Source organism: Trachinotus anak, unplaced genomic scaffold, assembly GCF_046630095.1.
Source record: "Trachinotus anak isolate AG129_WGS33_773 ecotype Australia unplaced genomic scaffold, CSIRO_AGI_Tana_v1 ptg000003l, whole genome shotgun sequence".
In the NCBI taxonomy this organism is placed as follows: domain Eukaryota; kingdom Metazoa; phylum Chordata; class Actinopteri; order Carangiformes; family Carangidae; genus Trachinotus; species Trachinotus anak.
Window position 1 is genome coordinate 12,433,207 of NW_027273854.1, and position 25,427 is coordinate 12,458,633.

Genomic DNA, 25,427 nt, shown 5'->3' on the forward strand with positions numbered 1-25,427 from the left:
AAAATGTGTTACATTGAAAGAAGAAAATATCTTAATATAAAAGTAAAAGGCCAAAGCTCGTTTACTTGCTGCTAGTGTTGCTGAGACTGTGATATTGGTTGGTGTGTCTGTGTGATGAATAACAAGATGATGTTTTGGACTGGACCCCCAATCCCCCCTTGTTTTGGTGGCAGCAAATCCCAGCGCAGCAGATACAACCAAAAACTACCTGTGTGGCCAGGCAGTCGGTGTGGAAATAAAATAAGGGAGGGAACAGCCGCACACGGATTCTTAACGAGGCTGCTCATGTCATGACGGAGCAGCAGACACAGGGTGGCAGCAGATCACTCTGCTCAACAGAGTGCTGCTCCAGCGTGAAATCACGAACTGATCTCCAGTCAGTCTTGGACTCACACTACCTGGAGGCGTTTGGCCAACTCTGGCTAAACTCTGACCCATAGAGTTACATAGCATTTAAAGAGCTGTATGTCATTTTTGTTGGTGCTGGCAGATGTTGAACAACGTTTATTGGCTCTGATGTTAAAGTGTAATTTGTGTTTGTTTGTTTGTTTGCTTGGTTTAAGTGTAGTCGGTTTAATTTTAGTTTTGTTTTACCCCGTAGTTCAACCATTTCAGCCTAATTCTGAACTTGAATGTGATTCTCTAGGTTATAGTCACACTTTAAAACGTATATGACTATGACTTTGACATGACCATGACAGACCAATAGCTGAGTCAATGCTTTTTTTTTTTTTTTTCTTGCTAAGGTATCACATGTCACCATGCACCATACAGTGGGGAAGTAAAGGCACTTCCTACTTCCTACCACAGTGGCTGCGCTGAAACCAGACGGTCTTACAGGACCTGATATTCGTGGCGATGGGGGACCCTGCAGCTCGTCAGTGGCTGCTTTAACTGACTCCTTCTCTGCCTTCCCCGTCTGGGCTTTTAACAGCAGCGGCCAATGCCACCGGGTCCACTCGGGAGAGCCATCCAGCTGTAGCGTGTAGCGTGAAGTGGTCGGAGCGCAGCCCTTTGTGCCACAATGGCAGCGACGTAGCGCAACTTTTGGATCCGCGGTGGATGAACGGCAGCGCTCACTTTTACAGACTTGTAAGGAAACGCAGGAAACTTGAACCATGAAGAAACAGTTCAATCGCATGAGGCAACTTGCCAACCAGACTGTCGGAAGGTGGGTGTTTGTTTTAACAGCGGGCGTTGTTGCAAGTTGCTGTCACATATTTATATTCAACAACAACAACAACGACAACAGCACTGATGTTGTTCTTCATAATTTGTCAGAACAGTGTGTTTGGTTGCCCTCCTCCATTGTCATCTGTGTTCATGTTGGGGGCGGCGTCGGAAAGGGCTGGGCCACGTTTTGTGTAACCTGGAGAGTTTGTGAAGTTTTAGGAAAGAAAAGTTACAGTTTGCAGCTTGGTGATATCAAGCAGAAACCTAACCTGCCCACATGTTATGTAAAGTGTGGTTTTCATCGGTCAGTGTAAATAGGCCAATGGTATCAGTCAGTATCTGGACATGTCTGTGGTGGTAGTAAGTTTCGACTATATTAGATTTAGGGCTGCCCTCGAAGATTCTTTTGATTATCGATTGGTCTGTCAGTTATTTTCTTGACTAATCAATTGATCATCTTAAATATAAAATGTCAGAAATTGTGAAAAATACCCACAACAATTTCCCACAGATTAAGACGCTGAACCAACATAAAAAAAACAAAGATATTCAGTTTGCTCTTAGATAAGACAGAAAAGCTGCAAAAGCTGGAACTTGCGAACTGATTGGAAAGTTTTCTTGAAAATCAACTAAAATCCAGTCCATTAGTAGAATATAGTTGCTGATTAATTTTCTGTGCATATATACCAAACCATTAATCACCTTTATTGTGGCAGCTCTAATGAAACATCAAAAAAAGAAAAAGTTGAAAAATACTCAAGATATCCTCTACAGATGTCTTGTCTTATCTGACCTACAGTCTAAAACACAAAGGTATTTAGTTTTGAATTATGTACAACTGAGAAAGCAGCGAATTCTCACCTTTTAAGACGACAGTGCCGGTGAGTATTTGGGTTCTTTTAAACAACCAGATATAAAAACAGTTCCAGATTCAACTAAATGATTGTTTCATCTTGTGAGAGAGAGAGAGAGTGTGTGTGTGTGTGTGTGTGTGTGTGTACACTCACACACACACACACTCCCTCTCTCTCTCTCTCTCTCTCTCTCTCTCTCTCTCTCTCTCTATATATATATATATATATATATATATATATATATATATATATACACCATCTTCCTCTCCTCTCCCTCCATCTCCAGCCCCACAGGGGTTTCCAGCCCTGCTCTCTATCAGCAGCCACCACTGAGATGATGTCTCTAGTCATTACTGCATTAATGGTGTCTGCAGATGATGTCCTTCTAATCTTTCTTCAAAATTACTTTCCAGCCAACACCCTATAGGCACTGGCCTTAGATTCCTCACATACATTCCTCCATATGTTGTGTAAGAGCAGTAAAACTCAACTGAGCAGAGCACCGACTCGCTTACAGGAAGGTAGAAGTGTTTGCAGGCACACACCCACTGTGGATTACTGCTGGATAGAGTGTAACATGCCAGAAATCCTCTGGTGCCATTTGTAGAACAGAGTGACTAACAAAAAGTGGGAGTTGGAAAAAGAAATGGCTGAGATTAGCAATATCATGATCAATAAAAGTTGGGTAAAGTGAAATTATGCGGTCATTCAGTGTAATGACACAAAATGGTAGATAAAGCATAAACTTGCATCATGAAGGTGTTTTTTTTTTTCTGTAGTGCTTTTGCCTAAACTGGGTTCAGAGGGGTCTCTTCTCCACCACGTTCCTGGCTTAGAATGATGTGTTTTAGTCATCTGTGTCTGTGAAAGTCATATACCATCCTGCAGCACAAATAAGGCAAATTAAACTTAGATGAACATGAAATTTAAGATGATTGCTACAACAGAACTAGGTTGATTTTTTTTTATTTTTTTTTAAATTTTTATCCAGTTCACAAACCATTGAATTTGTCTCCCCCACGACAGTTTGTGATGATGCGGTTTGCTGTTTGGCACAGGAAGGGCCAGACATTGGAGGGGTTTTTGTGGAGTAAGCATTTCCATGGTTGTTGACGGGGACACAGTTGGCAGGGCTGGGGACGTCACACAGCCACAGAGGGTTGTTTTTTGAAAAAAGGGGAAGCAGTTTGATTTGCATGTGATTAATAAGGAGGAAGCAGCTTGATTTACATGCAGTTGCAGTGTGGTTTAAGATAGCAGGGTGGAAGTGTTTATGAGTCCTTGCATACCTCTGGAGTAAAGCTTAACAAAGCTGTGATTTAGGATGAAAACAAAGGCAATGAAGCCAGTTATTATAACAATATATGAACATACTGTATACAGGGTTTTAGCTTTAATCTTGTCAGTTAATCTTCTTACAGCAGAAGTCCATATAGCTTTAACTTTACACAGACTGTTGGACATTGCACAGTTACTGTTGTGCTCCAGCTTTCTGTGTTGTTTTGCTGCAGGTTTTCTTTCAGCGTCTGGGCTCCGGCTTTGTGAAAGTCTATTCTTAGAACAATAGCTGCTGGCCAGAGCTAAGCTGTAAGCTACTCCAGTCAAATCAATGCAAATTCAATATTGATAGGAATCTAAAGATTGCTCATATAGCCTTCTCCTTCAGGGGTGAGTCAGTGTAGCCCTATGTGTAATACGATCATGTGGAGTGTGTCGGTATTCTGGTTACAGGTGCCACAAACTGTGCATCTCAAGCTCTGTTAACTGATAAAGTAATAAGCTGCCCTCTTATATATTAATATTTTATTAGCCATCTTTGTGTGTGTTAGTGCCATATGAAAGTGAACAGTTTATTGAGACAGAGAATTCAAGGAGTCACAGTTTATTGTGAGTAGGAGTTGGTATCATTTGAATCTGAAGGAAAACCTTCGTTACCAATATCTAAACTTTGCTTTGATCAGTACCTACCTTTTTTTTTTTTTTTTTCAAAAAAAGAAGCCAAAATTCACACATTTTGAATATTTGTCCAAACACAAGTAGCTACATTTTTTTCTGAATAAATAATTAATAAAAAAATAGTCTAAAATTTGAAAAATTTTGATTTAAATCTTGGACCATTTGATCAAAGAATAAGTGAGCAAAAGTTTGACGAGACACTTAAAGTCAGTTAGCACTGCAACTAACTTAATTTTGTAACCAATTAATCCATTGATTGTCTTCTTATTTAATTGTTTGGTCCATATTATGTCAGCAGATAGCAAATCTCAGGACTCACAGTGACATGATTTGCTCTGTCTGACAAAAAGTCCAGAATCCAAAGACATTCAATTTAGACTAAGAAAACCAGAAAATAAAAGGAAACCATTACATTTTGCCTTAAAAGTACTGATGATTAAGCAATCATGAAAATAGTCGCTGATTAATCTGACTAATTAAGTTGTTTGGATCTACCAAAAAAGGTTTAAGGCTCTTATGCTGATCGTCATAGATCGCCTATATGAAAAAACTGTGTAATATAAGAAACAAGAATCTCATGTCTTTAAAATCAATTTCCAGCTTTGCCAAAGATAAAAAAAAACATTTGCTGTCACATAAAATTTCTGACCAGTTCAGTTAAAATCTCTGCTCATGCTACAAGCTGGAGACAGCAGTGTGCAGCCAGAGACGTTTTCAATGAACAGTGAGGATATTTCAGGCATTAGTGAGGTAAGCGTGTATGTGGAGGGCGTAACTCATGTGGCTCTTATTTCGGAGTCTTACAACAGTATTAGGTAATAACTCTTGTGTGGGAGAGGGTTAATTGATCCCTGCGAGATTTCAATCTATAGTGTGGGGGCCGGCACTGGTAGAGCGAGGGAGGAGGTCCTCAGGGATTTGTGTGTGGAGATGTAATACATGTGCATGTTGGTGTGTGGCTGGTGTATTTGTTAAATATTGATAGGGTGAGTGATGAGCTTGCTCGCTAGGCTCACTAGCTCAGCAAGATACAGTCCAAGAAATGGAGAACAATGATTAGTCTCTGACTCTGAATGGGGGGAAAAAATCCTGCAGTGGAAGTTTGAGGTCACATATGAAGTGGTGTGTCAAATTTCAGATGTTGTGATTTTGGCATTTTGTACACATTTCCTAGAAGTTTCAGAGTGATGTCATGGTTTTCCCTTTTTTCACAGACTCTGTTTGGTGTGTTTAAGACATCAACATGCCACTTTGCAACTCCCACCCTCCTGCACGCACACACACACACACACACACACACACGCACGCACACACACACCTTCTCCTGTTGCCATAACAAACCAGGTGCAGATGACACAACAGGAAGTGTGTGTGTTCGGACAGGGTGGAGGAATCCGACAGGTCCATCATGGAAAACAGCCACAGGCATGAGTGGTGATGGGCTTGTGCATTTGTGCATACATGTCGAGTACGCGTGTACAAATGCGACCCAGTAATTACATAATTAGCGATATGCTTCTCAACGTATTTCACATTGTTAACAAGTATCTCATGTGACATTGTTTTATTGTGGAATTAGGCATATGGTGCACTGTGTATTTTTGCTGCAGGCACATACACACAGTGCAAACTGCAGACAGGTTGGGCTGGATAGACTGTTTTGCTTATCAGCTGATTTTCCACAAGTTGGGTCTTGTTTAGTCGAAACAGAACGAGTGATCTTTAAGAAAACAGAGTGCATCACAGTATGTCACTGTGCTGCATTTTGTGAGAGTGATTCATGCCCAAATACCACACATTCTTCAGGCACTTCATTCAAATTCAAACGAAAGCTGATTGCGTACTTACTGCTACTATTGTAGTAACTGCTATCATTGGATTGTATTATATTATTGAGGTGTATGTGGTATTGTGTCCTGTCTTTGTATGTTGGTGTGTTTTTCTGTATTTTTATTTCTCTCTTTGACCTTTGCCTCCATATTTGTGTTTCTCTCAACAGGGCTGAGAAAACTGAGGTGCTGAGTGATGACCTCCTGCAGGTGAATATAACATTCTCCTTTATTACTGTTCATGCACATCGGTCATCAGGGTGCGTCAACACAAGCTGTATCTGGCGTCACAGCGTTGGAACTATTCTGGGATTACATGGTCAGCCGAGACATCGTAACGCAATATTTCACATGATAAAAATGTGACAATATGCGTTGCTGAGTGAATCTTGGTCTTTTTAGAAACGATGTGGAGTGGGAGTGTAATGGTGTGAACTGGCTGTTTTAAAAGTCAGGTGCACAGTGTTTTCTCTGCCTATTTTCATCATATTCATGCCGTCTGTAAATGTCGCTGATGCTTGTAAAATGCAGCTGAGAAGCAACGTTCAACACACTGACATTGGAAATTTGGCTGTGGAGGAATTTTGGAAATGTTGCGTCGACAACCGTTAACAAGTTCAGACCACTACTCTTTATGTCAATGTGGACATAGTGAGACAGTTTGCAGAGCTGCAAAAGTTAATTGATAAACAAAACAACACAGTATCAATCAGACTATTTTTGATAATTAATTCAAGCAAAAATATTAAACATTTGCTGCTTCCAGCTTCTCACATATGAAGATTTTAGATTTTTTCTTTGTCATGTATGATAGGAAACTGAGTATATTTGGTTTTTGGGCTGTTAGATTAAATAAAACTGATAAATCATATTGAGTTGTGGGATGTTACATCAGGTGTCTTTAACTATTTTCTGGCACGTCATACTTGATAAAATTATTACTATAAAAAATTATTAATCTCAAAACTAATTGACAGATAAATAGTTTTGAAAATGTGATCTGTTTGGATTTATTCATGTAATTTCAAATAAGAAAAAATATTCTGAAAACCAAGAAAGGTACAACTTCAAAACACTCTGTTGACTAGGTGCAGTATTCCTAAGACGTCATTAGTATTCACACTAGTAGTCGCACTATAACTTGTAAAAAATTCTTGTCATTTCATCAAACCATGAACCTGCATTGTGTATCATACTGAGCTGTCAGCTAACTGCATTGTTGCACCCCTACAGCTGTGTGGCTGCAGTAGCAGACACAGGTTAATGTGATTCTGTGATTTGTTATCTTTCAGCCATGGCGGGTGACCCATTCACTGTCTAACCCACTTTACTTGAAACTTCTGTATCTTTTAGAGGTCGTTGTCTTGAAGAGTAAAATTGGGAAGTTACTATAGGCCTTACAATTTCTCCTCACAGGCTCTGTTAAAGCCATCATGCCTTAGCAGCTTGTTGATGCCAAGTGGCTCGGCAGTCTTGGAGTACAACTGCTGGTATTAAAACATTACTGGGGAGTCTTTCATTCAGTTAGGCCTCGCCAGCTCAGAGGTTTGGCATGGGAGGAGAAGTGCCTCATGGTTTTCCACTCAAGGCAAATTCTGGCAATGTTCTGTTATCTTGCAATCATACTGCATGTAGCTTGGCTGTGCATTGTGTGTGTGTGTGTGTGTGTGTGTGTGTGTGTCTGCGTGTGTTCGTGTGTGTTGGGGGATGGGAGTTTGCTGGCCCTTGAAACTGAGATCATTGCTAGGGAGAGAGTGTGAGTAAACACAAGAGAAATGGAGAAAGACGGAGCATGTTTACAGGAGAGAGAAGCTTTTGCCAGAGGAAAATAAAGCTGAAAGAGTGAAGGAGAAAGCTTTCAACAACCGTCATTCGATCATATGATTTTATGACAAGCAGCAGTGAACTATGAACCCCATGTGGTTTACACACAGTAACACAAAACTTGGTGAGCAAAACAAGAAACAAGTATTTCTTATAAAATATGAACAAATACACGTAGACAGTTGTTTTGCTGTAACAATGCCAAACACCTTTTTTTGCTTGAATAGTGGAAATGGTTAAATTTAGCCACATATATCATTGTCATAAAAACATAGAGCACTAACTGACCCAACCCTTCCCGAGAATGCTTTCTCTCGTCTTTGGTCCTTGTCCTGAACGACAGGAGCTTTGTGCTGCGTTAGACATTCCTTCAGCTCCAGCTCTCAGTGAGGAATGTGATTGTCAGGCGATCAGCATAGTGGAAGTAGCTTTGGATATCGTTTTGCAAAACAACTTGAGCCCCAAGGTGCCACTCAGAATCTGTGGTTTTTACAAAAATTACAACAAGACATTATATAGTCAGTCAGGACACATGCTGCAGTCAGTCAGTTTACAGATATGCTGCCTGATTACAGTCATCTCTATGAAATGTGTAGCCCACAGTTTACTGATTCATAGAACAGTGAATCAGGATCAGCATTTTTGTTTAATCACACTAGCTGGAAAAGCTTTTCCCTTTTTCCAAACATGAGCGGAGAAAGAATAGTTTTTCCTTTCCCCCTCCCCACATGCTCCCACACCCCCTTCTCTGAACTGTCCAACATGAAATTTGACACTACGATTTCCATGGTGTTGTTGTAGTCTTTTCTTTTCCATTTTTCCGTAGTCCTTTGCATTGGCTGAGGCATTTATCTAGTTTGGACACGTCCTGCCTCAGTGGGAGAATGGAGGAGGCTGTCAGATGGGATTGTATCAGTGCCTGCCTGCCCTCACACTGCAGAGAGTCGGGCAGGAACTGGTCACTTATGTCAGTATTTGAATACAGCTTAGGATACAAAATGGACTGTTATTGTTGCAGATAGTGGACTATACTCTTATCTGAGACTGTATGTTAAACAGGTATTTGTCAGCTAACTGTGAGCCAAAGATAAAATGCCAGAGTTAGATTTTGTTGTCAGTGCGAACACTGGCTTGGTCTATTAAAGAAAGATTTTGGTCTGTTTTCGGACATTTTCTCATTTTTTTTAAATTTTTTTATTTTTTTTTACCAAAAGTCATATGAGGAGATTGTTACCACTCTCATATCTCTGCAATAAATATGTAACTACAGCCATCCGCTGGGTATCTTAGCTTAGCATAAAGACTGGAAACAAGGGAAACTGCTAGCCTAGTATTCTAGAAATAGTTCAGCACATAGCTCCTTAAATATAATACTAACTAGTGAGCTTTAGAGGTGCCAGTTGGTGAACTGTGTTGTCTTTTGACAGAGCCAGGCTAGCTGTTTTCCCCTGTGCTAAGCTAAGCTAATTGTAGCTTCCGCATACATATGAGAGTGGTATCGGTCTGTTTCTAAGCAAGGAAGCAAATAAACATGTTTCCGCAAAATGTGAAATTATTCTTTTAAGAAAACATGACTCTTAAGACTTTCTATTTGAATCCTGTTTCTGCTCTGTCATCAGCCAGCCAGACTTTTAGCCATCCTGCCAACAAGGTCAGCCAGCTAGTAATCTGTCAGCGAGCCCATCAGTTAACCAGCTATCCACCTCACCGCCATAAAACAAAATTGTATCCACCCACCCAGTTCCTGTGTGACTCACTAAACGTTCCACAGTTTTGATGCGGCAGGTCAGAGGTCGTCTGCTCGCTGTCCTCACTGCTTTCATTGCTGTCTGGGAAAAAAAAGAAAAAGATGGCAGTAACAGGCCTGTAAACCTTTGGACAGCTTTATAACTGGAGAGGTGGGAGGAAGGGATTGTCTCTGTTCTGTTAATCGTCAAAGTGTGCGTGCTAGTCGGTCCCTGTGATCAGGGAGTTTTCCTGCCTTTTTGTTTTTTTTTTTTCTCTCTCTCTTCAACTATGACTTCAGTTGTGTGTGTGTAAGAGTCTGTTGTCTTAACTGAGTTGTGCCCTGAGGCCAGATCTCGTGAGCACATTAAAGCCTGTTGTTGTAGATGTGAGACTGGCTAACGGAAGATCATCTGATTTCTTTTTTATATGTTACTATTTCAAAAGGAGGTTATACAGGTATTTTTTATTATTAAATCCACAGCAGTACATCCTAACATCTACAACACAGGTAAAAAGCAGCAGATAAATTACGCAGAGAAGGATATTTAAATTTTCAGATATAAATTGTGTGAATCAGACTTCAGTTCAGTATGAAAGACTTGATGTTTTGTACATTCAGTGAGTTTCCTGAGGGTCTTTTGGTGTACACTCAAAGAAAACTTTCTCCATCGGCACAGACAATGCGATCACCCAGTCTGCCACACCGCCCACACTGCAGTCACTCACTTCTCTTTCTTTACTTCTTGGAACTGTGCATTGGAAGTCTGGATCCAATTGCGCCGTCACTAGATAGAGTTAGACGTCCATGCATTAATCAGAGCTGGGGATCAGCTGAATTGTGAGCGAATCAGTTGGACCCAGGCGAGGAAGCCAAGTCCAGCTGTGGTCTGGCTTGGAGCACTAGCTGCAGGAGAAAAGGAGGAGAGAGGAAAGGGAGAGGGAGGATCAAACGTATGTGTGTGTGTGAGCGAGAGAGCATGAGCTTGACATGCCACAAATTAGTGAGGATAAAAGTAAGGGAAGAAGAGTAAGAGTGAGATGGGGATCAGACAGCAAATGAGGGGCCTTTAGATGTAGTGACACAAGTGGTTGTTTACAGTGAAACAGGAAGAGGAAGTGGATACTTAGATGAGAGACTGCTAGTTGGGCGCAAAATCAACATGTCACCAATGCTACAACCACAACCTCAGTTCAAAAATGGCAAACTAAATTTATGAGGTTTATGTTGTCATAAATGTTTCACTTCATACATTTTGAAATACCACAAACAATTTTTCCAGTGCACTTGAAAGTACCATTGACCATTTAAAAAGGCATACCAAAGGTTTTTAGAGCTTTTAAACATGTCTTCCATTCAGTTCTTTTTTAGTGATGTATGAGACTTGACATTTGAGACTTCAGTTATGTTATTGTCACATGATCATGCATCAAGGAGAAGGGCCTGATGAGAAAACTCTTGATGGAGGAGCATTCAAGGAAAATCTGACGTTTGAAATCACAGAGTTGGATGACAAATGACAACTTTTTTAATGCAAAAATCTCTCAAATGTTGGTGGATGGTAGGGTTGAGTAATAAGATGATGTATGCTGTGGAACCTGTTAATACTTTGGTAATTACCCCTTAAAGATCTCTTTTTATATCAGACCACTGTGGCCAATCTTGCAAATCATCGATTGATTGACAATTTTTGCATCAGTGCAGGCAGGAAAACTCCCTGTCATGAAGTATTTTGATTTGTATTGTTTCTCAATTTGATTTGCATAAACAGTTTCTCAGTATGTATTGGTATTGTGATGTAAAATTCAGCAATAGGGAACTTTATATACATTTTGCTCACCCATGTTAAATTGTTGTTTAATGCACCACTGTTTAGCTGTATTCCCATGTGATGGAAATCTAATGTAATAAATAAATGAATTCATGAAGATGATTAATAACTATCTATCTGAAGAATGTTTCAAGTAGGGATTCTCCAATCTGCAGGATGAGTGTTGGTCTTGATACTGACCTTATTAAATGGATCGGGCAGCAACCAGATGTTATCGTAAAATTCACTCACTCTGTTACATTCATTTGGTCACAACCAGCTGCTACCTCCGTTTTTGGAGCCACAGCAATCTTGTCTTGTTTGTTTCAATGAGTTCCCGCAGTGAGGTAGCTGTTACATTGATTTAAAATTGTGGAAAAAAAGGGAGCACACTGATATTATCAGGAGAGAAAAAGTAGGATCAGTGCATCCCTTCTTTCAAGCCTCTACAACTGGATTCTCTTCCAGGAGTGAAATCAACCTCAACCTCTGGCTACATGAAAGGTAGAAAATCTACCTGAAAGCGTATGTTATGCTCTGGAAAATGGGCTGTGGCAATATACATGTACATGGCTTGTACTGTAGTTACGGGCTTAAAAGATGCAAAACCAGCCATGTGGACCTTGAAGTACCTGATCATGAATTATAACCAGTAGACAAGGCCACTATTCGGCCTGCAGTCGGAATGACTCATCTGTTTTCCTTGATAGTATCTCAGCATGGAGTCTTCATATTTCAGCTTTTCACAATCCATCAGTCTCTGTTATTCATCTGCTGTGACTTGTTCCATCTGGCTGTCAGTGCTGCCTGTTGTAACAGTGAGTGCTGCAGAACGGAGCAAGGCAAACAGCACAGACTTCCTCCACCACCTTGTAATAACTCGGGCAGGATGGAAAGTTTAGAGATGGATTTGCTCAAGTGCAGTATCAGTGTTTTGATTTGTAGCCCTCACCTGGTTTGTTTCTGTCCAACAGGAAAATCGGCACGCGTGTGCTGAGAGGATGATACATCCTCACGCACGCTTCCTTCGCCCTGCTTTGAATCAGTTAACTGAACTTTCCCCACAGTACACCGGTTTTGTTTTGCTCTGATTTTACAACATTGCATTTTTGTTTCCGCGTACACAGATCGAGAGGCGGATGGAGTTGGTGCGTCTGGTGTCACACAACACGCACAAGAGGCTGGTGTCCTGTCTGCAGGGCCAACTCGGCACAGACACTGAAAAGAGACATGTAAGAAGCGCTCCATTTCTCTTTACCACTGTTTGCTCTCACTCTACTTTCATTCAGCAGCTGCAATTTGTAGCCACTCACAACTTTGATCTGGCCTGCAGTAAACTTATCTTATTATCTCAGTATGTAAGCAACACGCTACAGAGTCGGGATCTCTCTGTAAAGCTTTTCCATTTTGCTTAGGAGCCACTCAGAGAGATGTTAGTGTAGCATGTAGCTCATCCAGAAATTAAATTAGGGTGAATCACTGTGACATCATTGTCAGTATTAGCAAGGACCTGCTATCTTGCATTATGAGCACATAGCATCTCTTCTTGCATAACACATAAAAAATGAGCAGGACTCAGGTCAAAAATATTCAACACTGGCCTCTTGCCAGCTTCACTGTAACTGTGTAGCAGACCTACCCTAGTTATACACACACACACACACACACACACACACACACACACACACACAAGAAAACAAGAGACAAGATAACACATTTCTCTGAGGGAATCACTATTATAGGTTACTCAATCATACTTTTAATTACTTTTTCACTTAAATCATCTAAATAGTGTACAGTTTGACACACCTGCAGATATGGCGTGACTAAATGAGCAAATTTCCCAACAGCTCGTGAAAAATAAACATCATCTAATTGCCTAAATCCCAGATGTGGATCGCAGGGTTGTCTTTGGGCTATTAGCTCACTACAGTTTAGCCATAGCCAAATCAGAAAGGCAAACATGGCAAAACAAACAGTAAAGCAGATATGACACAAAAAGTGTCTTCTGCTGTGTCGTTTTCTCAGCAATTGTTTTTTTTTTCCTGCGTATTTTTGATTTAGCTAAACTTTTATTTACTGATCTGCTTGCAGAAAAAGCTGCCGCTTACGGCCCTGTCCCAGGCCATGCAGGAGGGAGGAGGTCAACTGGGAGACGAGAGTCTGATTGGGTGAGATGGGAAAGTTATCTATAGGATCATATGTGAGACCTGCAGCATATAACAGCACACAGCACTGCACTCACGCAGGTACACTCAGTAACTGGACACCAGTTAGCTTAAGAATGAATTCCTAATGAACCTAATTCACCAAAATTCAACCTGAAAAGTAAGTAGTGGAGGGATAACATTAACATGTTTCTCACTGTAAGAAATATAGTGACAACAGCCATACTTGTGTACATTCCTGTGTGTGTCTACGTGAACAGCAAGATGATGGATGTGTGTGGGGAGGCAGAGAGCAGGTTAGCCACTGAGCTGATGCAGCATGAAGTGCAGATCGAGAGAGACATCCTGGATCCTCTTAACCTGCTGGCTGAGGTAAAAACACAGACAATTTCACCCTTGTCAAACTTTAGTGATGAATACATTTTTTTTTAAAACACACTTTATAACCCTGCTTTATATTTTAAGACAAATTGCTATGGGCTGAATTATTCAGTAAGCCTGCATAGACTCTCACACACACTGTGTGTTTAATCTCACGATTGTGCCAAATTCAACATGGCTTTTGGCATCGTTTTGTGTTACATTACCGTACTGTATGATTCACACTGATAAAAATGTTATCACAGGAAAGTTATTCCCAGTGACTGTAAAGTGCATATTAGGATGTACTCATGCTGTGGTGCTCCCTGTTTCTCTAAAAGGTGGAGATTCCCAATATACTGAAACAGAGGAAGCAACTCGCCAAGCTGGTTCTGGATTATGACTCTGCCAGGACAAGGTGCGCTGGCTTATAGTCTGCATTTAGTGGTCAATACAGTCTTATTTTAGTGTTGTTAAATGTTAAAATTAATTGCTGCTCTTTTTTTTACACGTTTGGAAAATGAGTGTGACTGTTGGTACACTTTTGTGGTGTGAGTATGTACAAGTTTGCTTGGTGAGAAAGGAAACCTTTCAAATGAAATACGCTCATGCTTGCTGCAAACATGTCAAAGTGTCTAAATCATTTGTTGGCCCTTGCAGGTGGTACCAGGCAGCAAAGTCCAACAACCAGGCCATGGCAGCTAAGGCTGATTCTCTCAAAGACGAGATGGACGAGGCTCTGAATAAAGTAGAAATATGCAAGGTAGATTTTGTTTTTAGATCTTCCCTGCAGTGCATTGTTCTTTTTAGTTTACTACTCAAAATATGATTTATAATGGTGTCACAGTACAATGCCAATCAGGGTGGTTTAGGTAGGCTGTATGTGCAGTATATAATGGAGACATGTTTAAACTAATAGCTGTACATTCCTTCCCAGGCCTCCTCATCAGGTTAGGATCATATTTAATGAACTGGCTGAACAAAGAAAGCCTTGTAGCAGGAGAGGATCAGGGACAAACATGCTATGCTCATTATTAGGAGCATGTAATTAAAGGTCATTGCTTTGACATCTGGAGTTCATCTTTGCCTTAATAAAGAAAAGCTTCTACAGCAGAAGGTTTAGGGTTGCCATCGTGTTTGCCATGTATGGAAATATACATATATACATGTTTTTTTGTTTGCAGGACCAGCTCTCTGCTGACATGTACAACTTTGCCTCCAAAGAGGGAGAGTATGCACGCTATTATGTCATGGTGAGTGCACCTCAGTTTAGTTTAAATGACCTAGAACTAAGATGGAAATGTGATGCAAATATGGTCTGTTCTACTATAACCACATTATTAAGTGATGTGGTCTGAGTTCCTGCCTCACTATGTGCCAGAATTCTGTATATGTGACCTGTGTTTATGTTTGTTTATCCATACCAGCTATTAGAGGCCCAGGCAGACTACCACAGGAGGTCTCTGGCAGCTCTGGAGGCAGCTATACCAACAATCCAAATGCAGCAAGGTGAACAGCAAGACATGGTCACAGTCATTTATTAAATATAAATAAAATTGCATCTGCTTTTTTAGTTCCTTATACCCCAGTATAAGGGTGGTATCTTTAGTTGTTATCTGCGTAGTGGAAAACATAACTGTTTTCTGGCTTGTCAGGTTGGACCCATCCTGGTTGAAAGTGCTCATAACATCAATCAAAACAATGCCAGCTCAATACCAGCAGAGCCTTTCACGCTATGGCTGTCAATTTATTAAAATCGAACGTAATCGCTAATAGCATTACGAATCAGTAGTTGGCACATTTTCGAAGTTTTGCTGCAAAGGGAGTCGCATATTTTAGCTTCAAAATCTTGAATCTGTCCATGATGTGAAGCTTTTATTTCCCTCAGCGCAGCACAGGGCTCAATTTTCCCCTATGACAATTTGGATGAAAGCTCCATTGTCTTACATTGATCTGCTTTTTCTCTGGTCTGGTTAAGTGAATTACCAACAGCTTGAAAGGGTAGACATTTGGCAGATTGATGGTGAGTTCAGTTCAGCTCAGTTTTCCAGAAAACAAAAAGACTAAAATCATGACACCACAGTGGGGGGAAAAAAAATCCTTGATATTTTTTGAAAAGCCTACAAAGATGCTATTTTGCAAAAAGTAATATCTAAATTATATTCTGCTCTGCAAAATGTTAAAACAGATCATACTCTGAATATTCGAGCAAGATGGCAAGTAGAGCTCTGCGGACAGCAATGGTGAATGACAAGCGCTCCCTCCTGGAGAGAATTCAGCTGGAAGAGTGTGACTCAATTATTCTTCTTCTCCAGCACGAAAGATGTAACTTCTCTAGTTAAATACATACATTCTCATCTTCTTAGTTTTGAAGATGAGAATGTATTTCATTTTAAAATCATGAAGAGCTTCATTGTGCCAAGGGAGTGAGATACTTGTCGGTGGTGTTGTTAATGGTGTGCAAAAAGGCTTTGACCAGAAAATGGCTTACGAAAGACAAAGATATACCAGCCATAAATGATTGAATCAACATAGTTCACAATATTTACACAATGGAGAGGATTACATTTAAACTAAGAACTCAAATTGATATCTTACGTGTCACCTATAAGGCCTGATTTTATATAGCACTGATATACCTTTTTTTTTTCTCCTTAAAGTGAATGATGTTTTGCGTCCAGTTGGCACACATGTATCACTATTGTTTATCTGAATTCTTCAAAAGACAACCAAATAAAAAGTAAATAGCAAAAAAAAAAAAAAAAAAGAAATCACATCTAACTACATCAGTTTCTTTCCTGAGTTGTCCTTTCATAGTGTGTTCACATGCACTTAAGTAACCAAATTTTTTTAAAACATTATTTTAGAGAGGAATCTGTTTTAACTAGGGGGGAATTCAGAAACCTGATTTCCCCAGCTAGATTTCCCCTGGTAAAAGCCAATTTCTTGGCTGTGTGTAGCTGTAACCAGGTTTCCACTTGTCTTTTTACATGTATACATGTGCTTGACAAAGATTTAAGACAGGGAAAGCATCACTGTCACAGCAGAGCATTATTTGAAATGCTGTCAAATAATCAGATTAGTGTAAAGACACTGATGCCTTATTTCTCACCCAGACTCCTGGATGGAGAAGCCGGCGTTTGGTACGGCCCTGGAGGAGCACCTGAAGAGGAGTAGCCGCGAGATCGCTCTGCCCATTGAGGCCTGTGTCATGATGCTGCTGGAAACTGGCATGAAGGAGGAGGTATGGATGGTAACCTGCGAAGAGAAACTTTGGTAAATTAGGGCAAAGTTGAGGGCTAATTGACCCAAAATTTGGACATACATTTGTACCCATAAAACTTCACTGCTCTGTGAGGGTGACCTGGGTAATGTAGACTGCTCTCTAGAAATGATGGCACATACAGTCTGGAAACATCTGTGGCCAGCTTGTGGTCAGTTAGCCTTGGGGCTGCGGGAAAAAGCACAGTGTGTGTGTGTGCAGGCATCTGTTATCCATTAGCATATTCACTATTACACCCTTTAAATGTAACCGAATCACTAGACTCCCCAAGGAGGACAGTTTAAGAGTTTGTAAACGGAAACAAAACTCTTGCTGTGTGTCTGTCTGAAACTCATCCTGAAAGAGCCACATCTCTCTTTGTAGAAAAAAAGCAATTCCTCTATTGGCTCTCTCTGTCATTTAATCATTATGGATGGTACACTTTTGCTTGCATTACTTCTCCTTTCCTTCTACCAGCCCAGACTTACTTCTTTAATTCAAGGATGGAAACCAGTCACCTGTAAATGTCAAAAAAATTGTTCAGTCACTGTTTTTTTTTTTCTTTGTTGTCCTTGCAGGGACTCTTCAGAATAGCTGCCGGCGCTTCAAAGCTGAAGAAGCTTAAAGCAGCACTGGACTGTTCAACCTCGCAGCTCGAAGAGTTTTACTCTGATCCCCACGCCGTGGCTGGTACAACCTCTTCTACAAATCCACAAAAAATGACACCATCTGGTCCAGATCATTTTCTCATAGATTTTCTCTTTACACACAGGAGCTCTAAAGTCTTACCTCAGGGAACTTCCTGAACCTCTAATGACTTTTGGCCTGTACGACGAGTGGCTGCAGGCCTCCAAGTAAGAGGACAACACACACAGACACAACTCTTTTAATATCCTGTAAGACACACTCACTCTGTACTTACGAGCAGTAAACACACACCTGAAGCTGCGTGTGCTGGCAGGCTGTTTTAGATATTCTGGTTGTTATGTAACAATAAAGTATTAAATGTGTGTGTGTGTGGTTTCAGTGTGTCGGATCCTGATAAGAGGCTTCAGGCCCTGTGGGTGACATGTGACCACTTGCCAAAGACTCACAAAGCCAACCTCAGGTAAGAGTGTCTTCAACTCTTCTGTCTTCTTTTCTGTTCTGTCGTTGCACAAGGTGATCAAATGATGCAGTAGACTCTATTATTGCCACAGTGGATGTGTAAGGGTGCGTTTCTAAATCCAACAACAGAACTGAATGTATAGACTTACTTTCTGTTCCGTTTTCCACTTTCATACTTGATGCAGCAGATTTTGACCAGTTGAATAATAGAAACCAGTCTGTAAGTCATTTCAATGCCTTATCAGACGTCTCATTAGAGCGCTCACTTCTGCTTTGGAACAAGGGTTCTCAACCTGGGGATCATAACCTGACAAGTGGTCTCAAGATTAAGCTGAAGCTGCAGTTTCTTGGAGATTTTAAAGCAGTGGCACGGTCTCTGTTGCAGGTACCTGGTGAAGTTTCTTGCTAAACTGGCTCAGGACAGTGAGGTTAATAAAATGACTCCCAGCAACATCGCCATAGTCCTGGGACCCAACCTGCTCTGGGCAAAGACCGAGGGGTAAAAACATTGCACACCGTTCACCTCGTATTACCTCTCTGAGCACAAAATGATCAGGCTAACTGACCATCGTCTCCTCTGTGGTTGTATTCAGGACGCTGGCGGAGATGGCAGCAGCTACATCTGTCCATGTGGTCGCCATCATTGAGCCCATTATCCAGCATGCTGATTGGTTCTTCCCTGAAGGTAGAGCATTGTTTTTTTGGCTGGGGTGACATTGATGAAACATTGTATCCTGTTGATGACAAAAATAGACAATGTGGTGTTTTCTCTGAATATAGTGAGTGCAGATAGAGCAGAATTTAGTAGCAGAAAATGTTTCTCAACCATCATGAAATATTTTTTTAAGAGCATCAGAGTGCAGTGTTTCTGAGTATTGCATGAAACATGACTTAAATGATTAATTTATTAAGTGGATAAGCTCAGATTTTATGTATTATATTATGTATTATATTATATTATATTATATTATTTCAAATCTATACACCATGTAGTGTAGTAGAATTAGTACAAGTACCTCAAAATTGTACTTTAGTACAGTACTTGAAATTATTTACTCAGTTACTTTCCACCACTGCATTTTGGAAAATGTGGGACTATTACAAGTATTAGAAGGTCATTTGATCATTGTGATCTTCATCATCTCTTCTCTATTTGTGTATTCCTCTTTCAGAGGTGGACTTCAATGTGTCGGGTATGTTCGCCATGCCCACCCATCCAGCCACCCCAGACCCTGAACCCGGCCTGGATAGGAAACGCCCTGGCAGCCTAGTGGGGCAGGATGGGGACAGTCACACTCCCCGTAAAGACAGGTACCTGTCTCGCCCCAACCTCAGCCTCAGCCTGCCCCTCACTCTCCCGTCCCGTCCCAAGACACTGAACAGGCAGGAGTCGCGGGGCCCAGCCGTGTCAGCCCTCTATGTAGTGGCCGACGAATCCATCACAGTCACTGAAACGCCCACTGAAGATCTGCCCAGTCCAGACTTCAAAGCTGTGCCACAGTCCAATGTAGCTCCCACTAATCCAGTTTCTAAGTGAAAGAAGGGAATGATGTTTATTGTGATTTTTACACCACAGTTTTGTTGTGTTCAGATGATTTCAGCACAAGCTAATCAGTTGTTTTCCTCAAGGTTGGTACAGAATATGATGAAAAAGCAGTTCTCTCTTAAATATTTTAATGAAACTCAAACAATTTTCAGTATTGTTGGGATACCACTTTGTCTAGAGTTATAATTCTCTTGTGTTACTCTTGTGTACTCTTGTGTTATCGCCTTTATTTCCAATTAAAGCCTACGACACACTGTAGGTTGCTGGTTTTATGTTTTGTGTGGGCTTCCTCTGTTGCATTTTGTATGGTGTGGCACCTGTCTCCTTTGTCTCTGCAGCGACGTCGCAGTTCAAAGTTGTTCTCTTTAAAAGGTCACTGTCGTGGTTTTATGTACTTTTTGGGTTCTTCTTTCTGAAGTGGTTTCACTGAACTCAGGAAGTGGCGTCTATTTCTGTCTCTCGCACCATCTCTGTCTGTCTGTCTCTGCTCTCGCTGTCCTTCTGTCCCTCTCGGTCTCTTTCACTCTGTCTGATGGCGTGTGGTTTGCCCTCCTGAACTCTCTCCCCTCTCCCCCCTTCCTAGCACTGTTAACAAACAGCCGGAGCCCACTCCACGTAGAGCCAGCACTGTAAATAGAAAGCAGCCACAGCTAACCTCACCCACCTTCCAACCCCCACTGCCCCCTCTGGAAGCGGGGGTTCCTGCCCAGCTTGAGCCCCAGCCCCAGGCTCCGTTCCCAGCTGCAGAGGCTGAGCAGCCTGGCTTGAGTGGAGCTGGTGGTGCTGGTGTTGGTGGTGGTGGTGGTCTGGGTGGTGGGGTCCAGGTAGCTACAGTGCACCCTCAGGTTGTAACCCAGCTCAGCGCAGAGGAGAACAGGTAAGGAGCGAGCTGAGGTAGCAACAATACTCCACCGCCTGCTCGCAGCCAATCAGCCAATCCGGAGCGCTGCCCACTGTTTATGTTTGTCATGTGTTTGATTGGTCTTTAAGTTTACAGTTCCCATACTGGAAGTCATAAAATAGAAGATCATATGAATAACAATGTCCTCAGCTTTTAATTTGGCTTCATTTTAACAAATTAAGAATGTAATGCAATGAAAATCACATTATGCTTTGTCTACAGATAAATTTTGTCCTCCCCCTGCTTGTTGTGATGGTTAACCAAACTCAGTCTATTTTTAAAAACATGCTTGCCTTCCTTCCTTCCTGCCTTTTTGGCGTTGTCTGATTTTGCATGAAACACTACCAAGCATTTATTCAGTCTTTTGAACAAGCTTATCTTTTGATCTTGCACCTTCTTCTCTACACTTGTCTTTCTATCGTTTTTTGAATTATTCCTCATGCAATAACTTTCATCTAATGTAATTAGCCTTTGAATGGAAGTTTGTGCAGTTTTTTCTCTATATTATGCATGATTTTGTGCACTGGTGCATCACTTGCTTGTTGAATGTAGAGTGTAGATGACATGTTGATGGATTAACATTTGGATTTATTGTATTTCCACAGCCCAGCCCGTGAACTCATGTCCACCCCCCCTCCCCAGAGGAATGGCTCCGTCCATCTTGCAGTAGGAACCCCCCATTTGCAGGGTGGGTCCAGGGGGCCTAGTCCACACATGGTCCGCAGAGGTGAGAGAATGAATACTATATACATTTAATACATTAATATTGTTAATATCATGTAATAATTATATTTTCCTCTGAAGGCACCAAGAAGCAGGCCCCAGCCCCGCCAAATAAGGCCAGCCCCTTCACCTCCCAGCTCAGTAACACCCAGACATCCGCCTCCCCTTATCACCCACCCATCACACCCCGACGTCACCCCAGCAAAGACAGCCAAATCCACGCCCCGAGCCACCCACCCCCACAGCCTCCACAACCCCACCAGGCCCAGGGGGAGCCAGAGCCCTCTCCCCCCAGCACTCCCACCCCTCCTGACACTCCACCTCATGATGGACTCCACTCCAACCCGTTGTCTTCCTACCACTCTGGATCTCTCCCTCGCCCCTCTAGGCCAGCTCCAAGGCCCCGACCCCGTCCCAGCATGCCGCCACCCCCACAACCTGCAGGGAATGACAATGGAAACGGCCTCTGCAGCACCGCCTCCAAGATCATAACAGGTAAACAGTTTGTCTCTTGTGCCTCATGAATCCCGTTTTTCAAGAGTTTTATAATCAGATTTAAGAAAATGAGGACACACCAAGCAGCAGGAATGAAGGAAAGGATAACGAGTTTTAAGCGTGCGTCAACTGAATCAACAAAATTGACGGAAGAAGCCTCCCTCTTTGTATGTGTGTGTTTGTGTGATACCGTATGATCAAGATTTTCCAGTGGAAACTCTCATGTAGCTGAAAATAGAGCAGGATCTAACACTGTCAATGGTGGAAGAAGTAGTCAGATCCTCTACTGAACTCAAAGTGGAAATACCACAATTAAAAGATATTATATCACAAGTAAAAGTCCTGCATTCAAAATCAGACGTATCATCAGGGAAATGCACTTCAAGTATGAAAAGTGAAAGTACTCATTTTGAAAAAAGCCTCCCGCAAGTGTTATTGTTATGTATAATTACTGGATTATTATTACATAACTGCATTACTTTATTACATTATTATTGCATTCATGTTTAGAGCCATTTTAATGTTGTAGCTGATTTAGGTGCAGTTTGTGTTACTTTATAAGATCATCAAACATTTTAAATGTAAAATCATAATCTGCAAAGCCATAAATAACTACAGCGGTCAAATAAATATTTTCTAGTAAAAACTATAATATTTGTGGAAGAAGCCCTCAGACCTCTGAAGTGAAAGTAACAATACCTCAGTGTAGAAAGTAAAAGTCCTGCATTTAAATAATTAAATGTATTAGCATCAAAATATAGTTTATGTACCAAAAGAAAAAGAATTTGTTAGGTAAAATGGATGATTTCTGAATAATGTATATTATTATTACATTATAATTATTGATGCATTCATGTGTTCATCACTTCTTACTTACTAATTACTTTATATACTACTATGTGGCTTGTGACCTTACCATCAGGGATCAATAAAGCCTCATCATATCTGAACCTTTAATAATATATAGTAATTTGTATTGTATTTGTATTAATGTGAGTCTTCTCAGTAACTAAAGTTGTCAAAAAAAACACAAATAGTACACAATTCATTATTGTGGCATAGAGGTATAATTTAACAGAGTTTTTTAAATGATACTTCAGTACCTGAGTAAATGTGCTTTGTTTCATTCCCCCACTGATGACAGCCAAAGAAGAAAGTAAAATAAAGTGAACTGTGTGTGTGTAGTGGCATTTTACTGAAAAGATTTTATAATTCCAGGTGTAATGAAGCTTAATGAACACAGCTTCACTGACGTTCAACTTGATTTCTCTGTGTAGGCGTTGCAACAATTGAAATCACGTGCTGGTCGTGTGCTGATACTGTATTGAGTATCGAGTGATTTCATCATCCTCTCGGGGCATCGCTGTATTTAGCTACCTGGCTTTTGGTTTCACTGTCTCTCAATGCCTGACACACTAAATGTAACTGTGGTGATCTGAAGCATGACAGGATGTGTGTAAATATTGCAGATGTCTGAGCTGCCAGCCTGCCATTAAGATGAGCTTTGCAAGGCAGGTAATGGTAAGGATCTGATTGGCTGACGCATGGGCCTCACTTCTGTGTTCACTGCATGTTTGTGTGTCTGTGTGGGGGAAACGAAGAATGCAGCCGTTTGCTCCTTTCAGTGTGTTACTGTTGCAATATTCATGCTGTATACACATTTATGTGCATTGGTGTGTATTTGCTTGTTTGTTCTGCACTTTAACCCTGCTGTCCACTAATACTAACTTGCCTATAATTCCCACACCATCCCCGACGCTAAGGTTGGATGTCGTTTGCCTGCTGACAGTTTTCTCTAACATGCTACTAAACAGACTTTAAACTGACCGTGTGCTGTATTTGTGTATGTGCAGTCTTGTCTTGAACAGCTATGTAGAAAATGTGTAGCATTTAAAGATTAACACACCAAGGATACTCTCTAACAGCTGCCTCCACCTCTTAATATGTTACTTAACTAGTAAAAAATATTGACTAGATTTCATAATAAGAGCAATCCTTGGTGTCTTACTGAGTGTGTAAAGGTGGTGCGTGTGTGTGCGTGCGTGCGTGCGTGCGTGCGTGCGTGCGTGCGTGCGTGCGTGTGTGTGTGCGCACACCACAGCTTGAACCTGTGTGCTTCAGTGTGTGCGTGTGTGTGTATTGCTTGAACTTTAAGACGTGTCTGAGCTGATCTGCTGACTGTTCCCCCCCAACTGTCCTGTGCAGACGGAGGCCTGGGCCTAAAGGGGATTGGACGAGCCCTCATCCCTGAGGTGATTGTGGACCAACAAGGGGAGAGCTCTGCTGGTCAGGAGCCTGCCTCCACCCCAGCCCCACCCCCAGACCCTCACATCCAGTCAGAGAGCACCGCTCTGTGAAAAAAAAAAAAAAAAAAAAAGGAGGGATTGCTGTCATCGAAGTCCTTCTTCACTCAGCTGATCCAGATTTGAATGTTCAGAATCACATATCAGACAGGTAACCCAAAATACATCAGATCACTCCAGCTCTTCACACTCCACTCACATGATGCCAGACTGCTTTCTGGGGGGGAAAAAAATGGCTGCCTTTTCTTCTCTTACACTGACTCAAGAGAGAAACCTCATCTTATTACAGTGTTGGTTTAAACCACAAAACCCCTGCCCATCATTTTCCATATTAAGCTTCACTGACTTTTGAACTCTTTTTGCTCTGTATACTGCTGGGCATTCTGAGATTGGATTGCAGAGTCTTGCTAGACACAAGGCTAATGGGACTTACGCATATAACCTCAACAATATAGCAGCTTGACTCAGTGTGTGCTGGGGAAGCATTCAGAGCTTTCACTTGCCCTCTGCTTCTTTTTAAAATCTTGCTATTGATATTAAAGATTCAGTGCTGACAGAGATCTGTGAATCTGGTTTTAACACCAAGTCCGATCACATGGACCCAATGACTAGCACTTTTTTTTTTATTCAGCAGCAAAGTTGTGAATTTATTTATCATGAAACAGAATACCATTCAGAGATTTTTCTTCATCACTTTCCAGTGTGTCACTTTCAACTGGCTAAGTGTGATAATCAGCTGAGAAGCGCTTTTCAATAATTGTCACACACTCCAGGACCAAAGACATGGCTATGGACCAAAGGAAATTAAAATTCAAATAAAGAGCTGCTCGGTTTGCATTAAGGTTGTTAATGACCAAATATTTTTGGCAAGAGTGCAATATAAAATGCAGTCGTCTCTCAGAACATTTTTGGCATTTCAGGCAGTTTCATTATATCCGGTGGGGTAGAATTGAATTTTGTTCTCCTTTTTTTTTTTTTCTCTTAATTTCAGCTGACTTGATTTAGCAAGTTCGAAATGACCCAAAGATCAGCTTTTATTGTGAAAAGGGATTTTTTTTTCTGTCACATTTATTGTGATTAAAAAAACTGATTTTATTTACATAGCTTTAAGTGATCACTCCCACTCAAGCTCTCAGTTAAGACCTAATGCAGCCAAATAATTAAAATCTTCTTTGTGTATAATTTTCACTCCGGCTGATGTGGGTATTTTTCAGCTCTTTGATTCTGTTTTTTTTTTTCTTAGCATTTTTATGGTGTTTTTATTCTGCACATATTGCATCATACAGTGCATCATTACTCTTAATAAAAGACTGTTCAACATTTTACAGTGTTGTCAACTTCTATTCAACTTCCTTTTGCCAAGATTCAATTGTTCTTAATTGATAATTGA

The 25,427-nt window shown here is 41.1% G+C and overlaps 1 protein-coding gene across 7 annotated transcripts; it reads left to right on the forward strand.

Moving 5' to 3' along the window:
* The first annotated feature begins 516 nt into the window (after window positions 1-516).
* arhgap17b (Rho GTPase activating protein 17b) lies at window positions 517-25,362 on the forward strand. Of its 7 annotated transcripts, none has more exons than XM_071473763.1 (21): window positions 517-1,171; window positions 5,983-6,022; window positions 12,300-12,404; window positions 13,267-13,343; window positions 13,601-13,712; window positions 14,042-14,118; window positions 14,361-14,463; window positions 14,885-14,953; window positions 15,128-15,209; window positions 16,817-16,944; window positions 17,541-17,652; window positions 17,735-17,816; window positions 17,990-18,070; window positions 18,455-18,568; window positions 18,663-18,754; window positions 19,242-19,380; window positions 20,199-20,492; window positions 21,122-21,243; window positions 21,321-21,734; window positions 23,204-23,245; window positions 23,940-25,362. In XM_071473763.1, the coding sequence occupies exons 1-20, from the start codon at window positions 1,119-1,121 to the stop codon at window positions 23,209-23,211; spliced, it is 2,304 nt and encodes a 767-aa protein (XP_071329864.1). In that variant the 5' UTR covers window positions 517-1,118; the 3' UTR covers window positions 23,212-23,245; window positions 23,940-25,362. The 7 variants fall into 7 exon arrangements, with proteins under 7 accessions (XP_071329864.1, XP_071329863.1, XP_071329861.1 ...); XM_071473762.1 differs by having other exon boundaries at window positions 518-1,171; window positions 23,204-23,249; window positions 23,940-24,173; XM_071473761.1 differs by having other exon boundaries at window positions 519-1,171; window positions 23,204-23,255.
* Window positions 25,363-25,427: the final 65 nt, after the last annotated feature.

Excerpts from the sequence above, each read along its gene's own strand:
- arhgap17b (XM_071473760.1), top strand. The coding sequence starts at position 1,119 with ATGAAGAAACAGTTCAATCGCATGAGGCAACTTGCCAACCAGACTGTC. Across the intron at positions 13,713-14,041 it reads CTCTTAACCTGCTGGCTGAG|GTGGAGATTCCCAATATACT; the intron begins GTAAAAACACAG and ends TTTCTCTAAAAG. Across the intron at positions 21,735-23,939 it reads CGCCTCCAAGATCATAACAG|ACGGAGGCCTGGGCCTAAAG; the intron begins GTAAACAGTTTG and ends TGTCCTGTGCAG.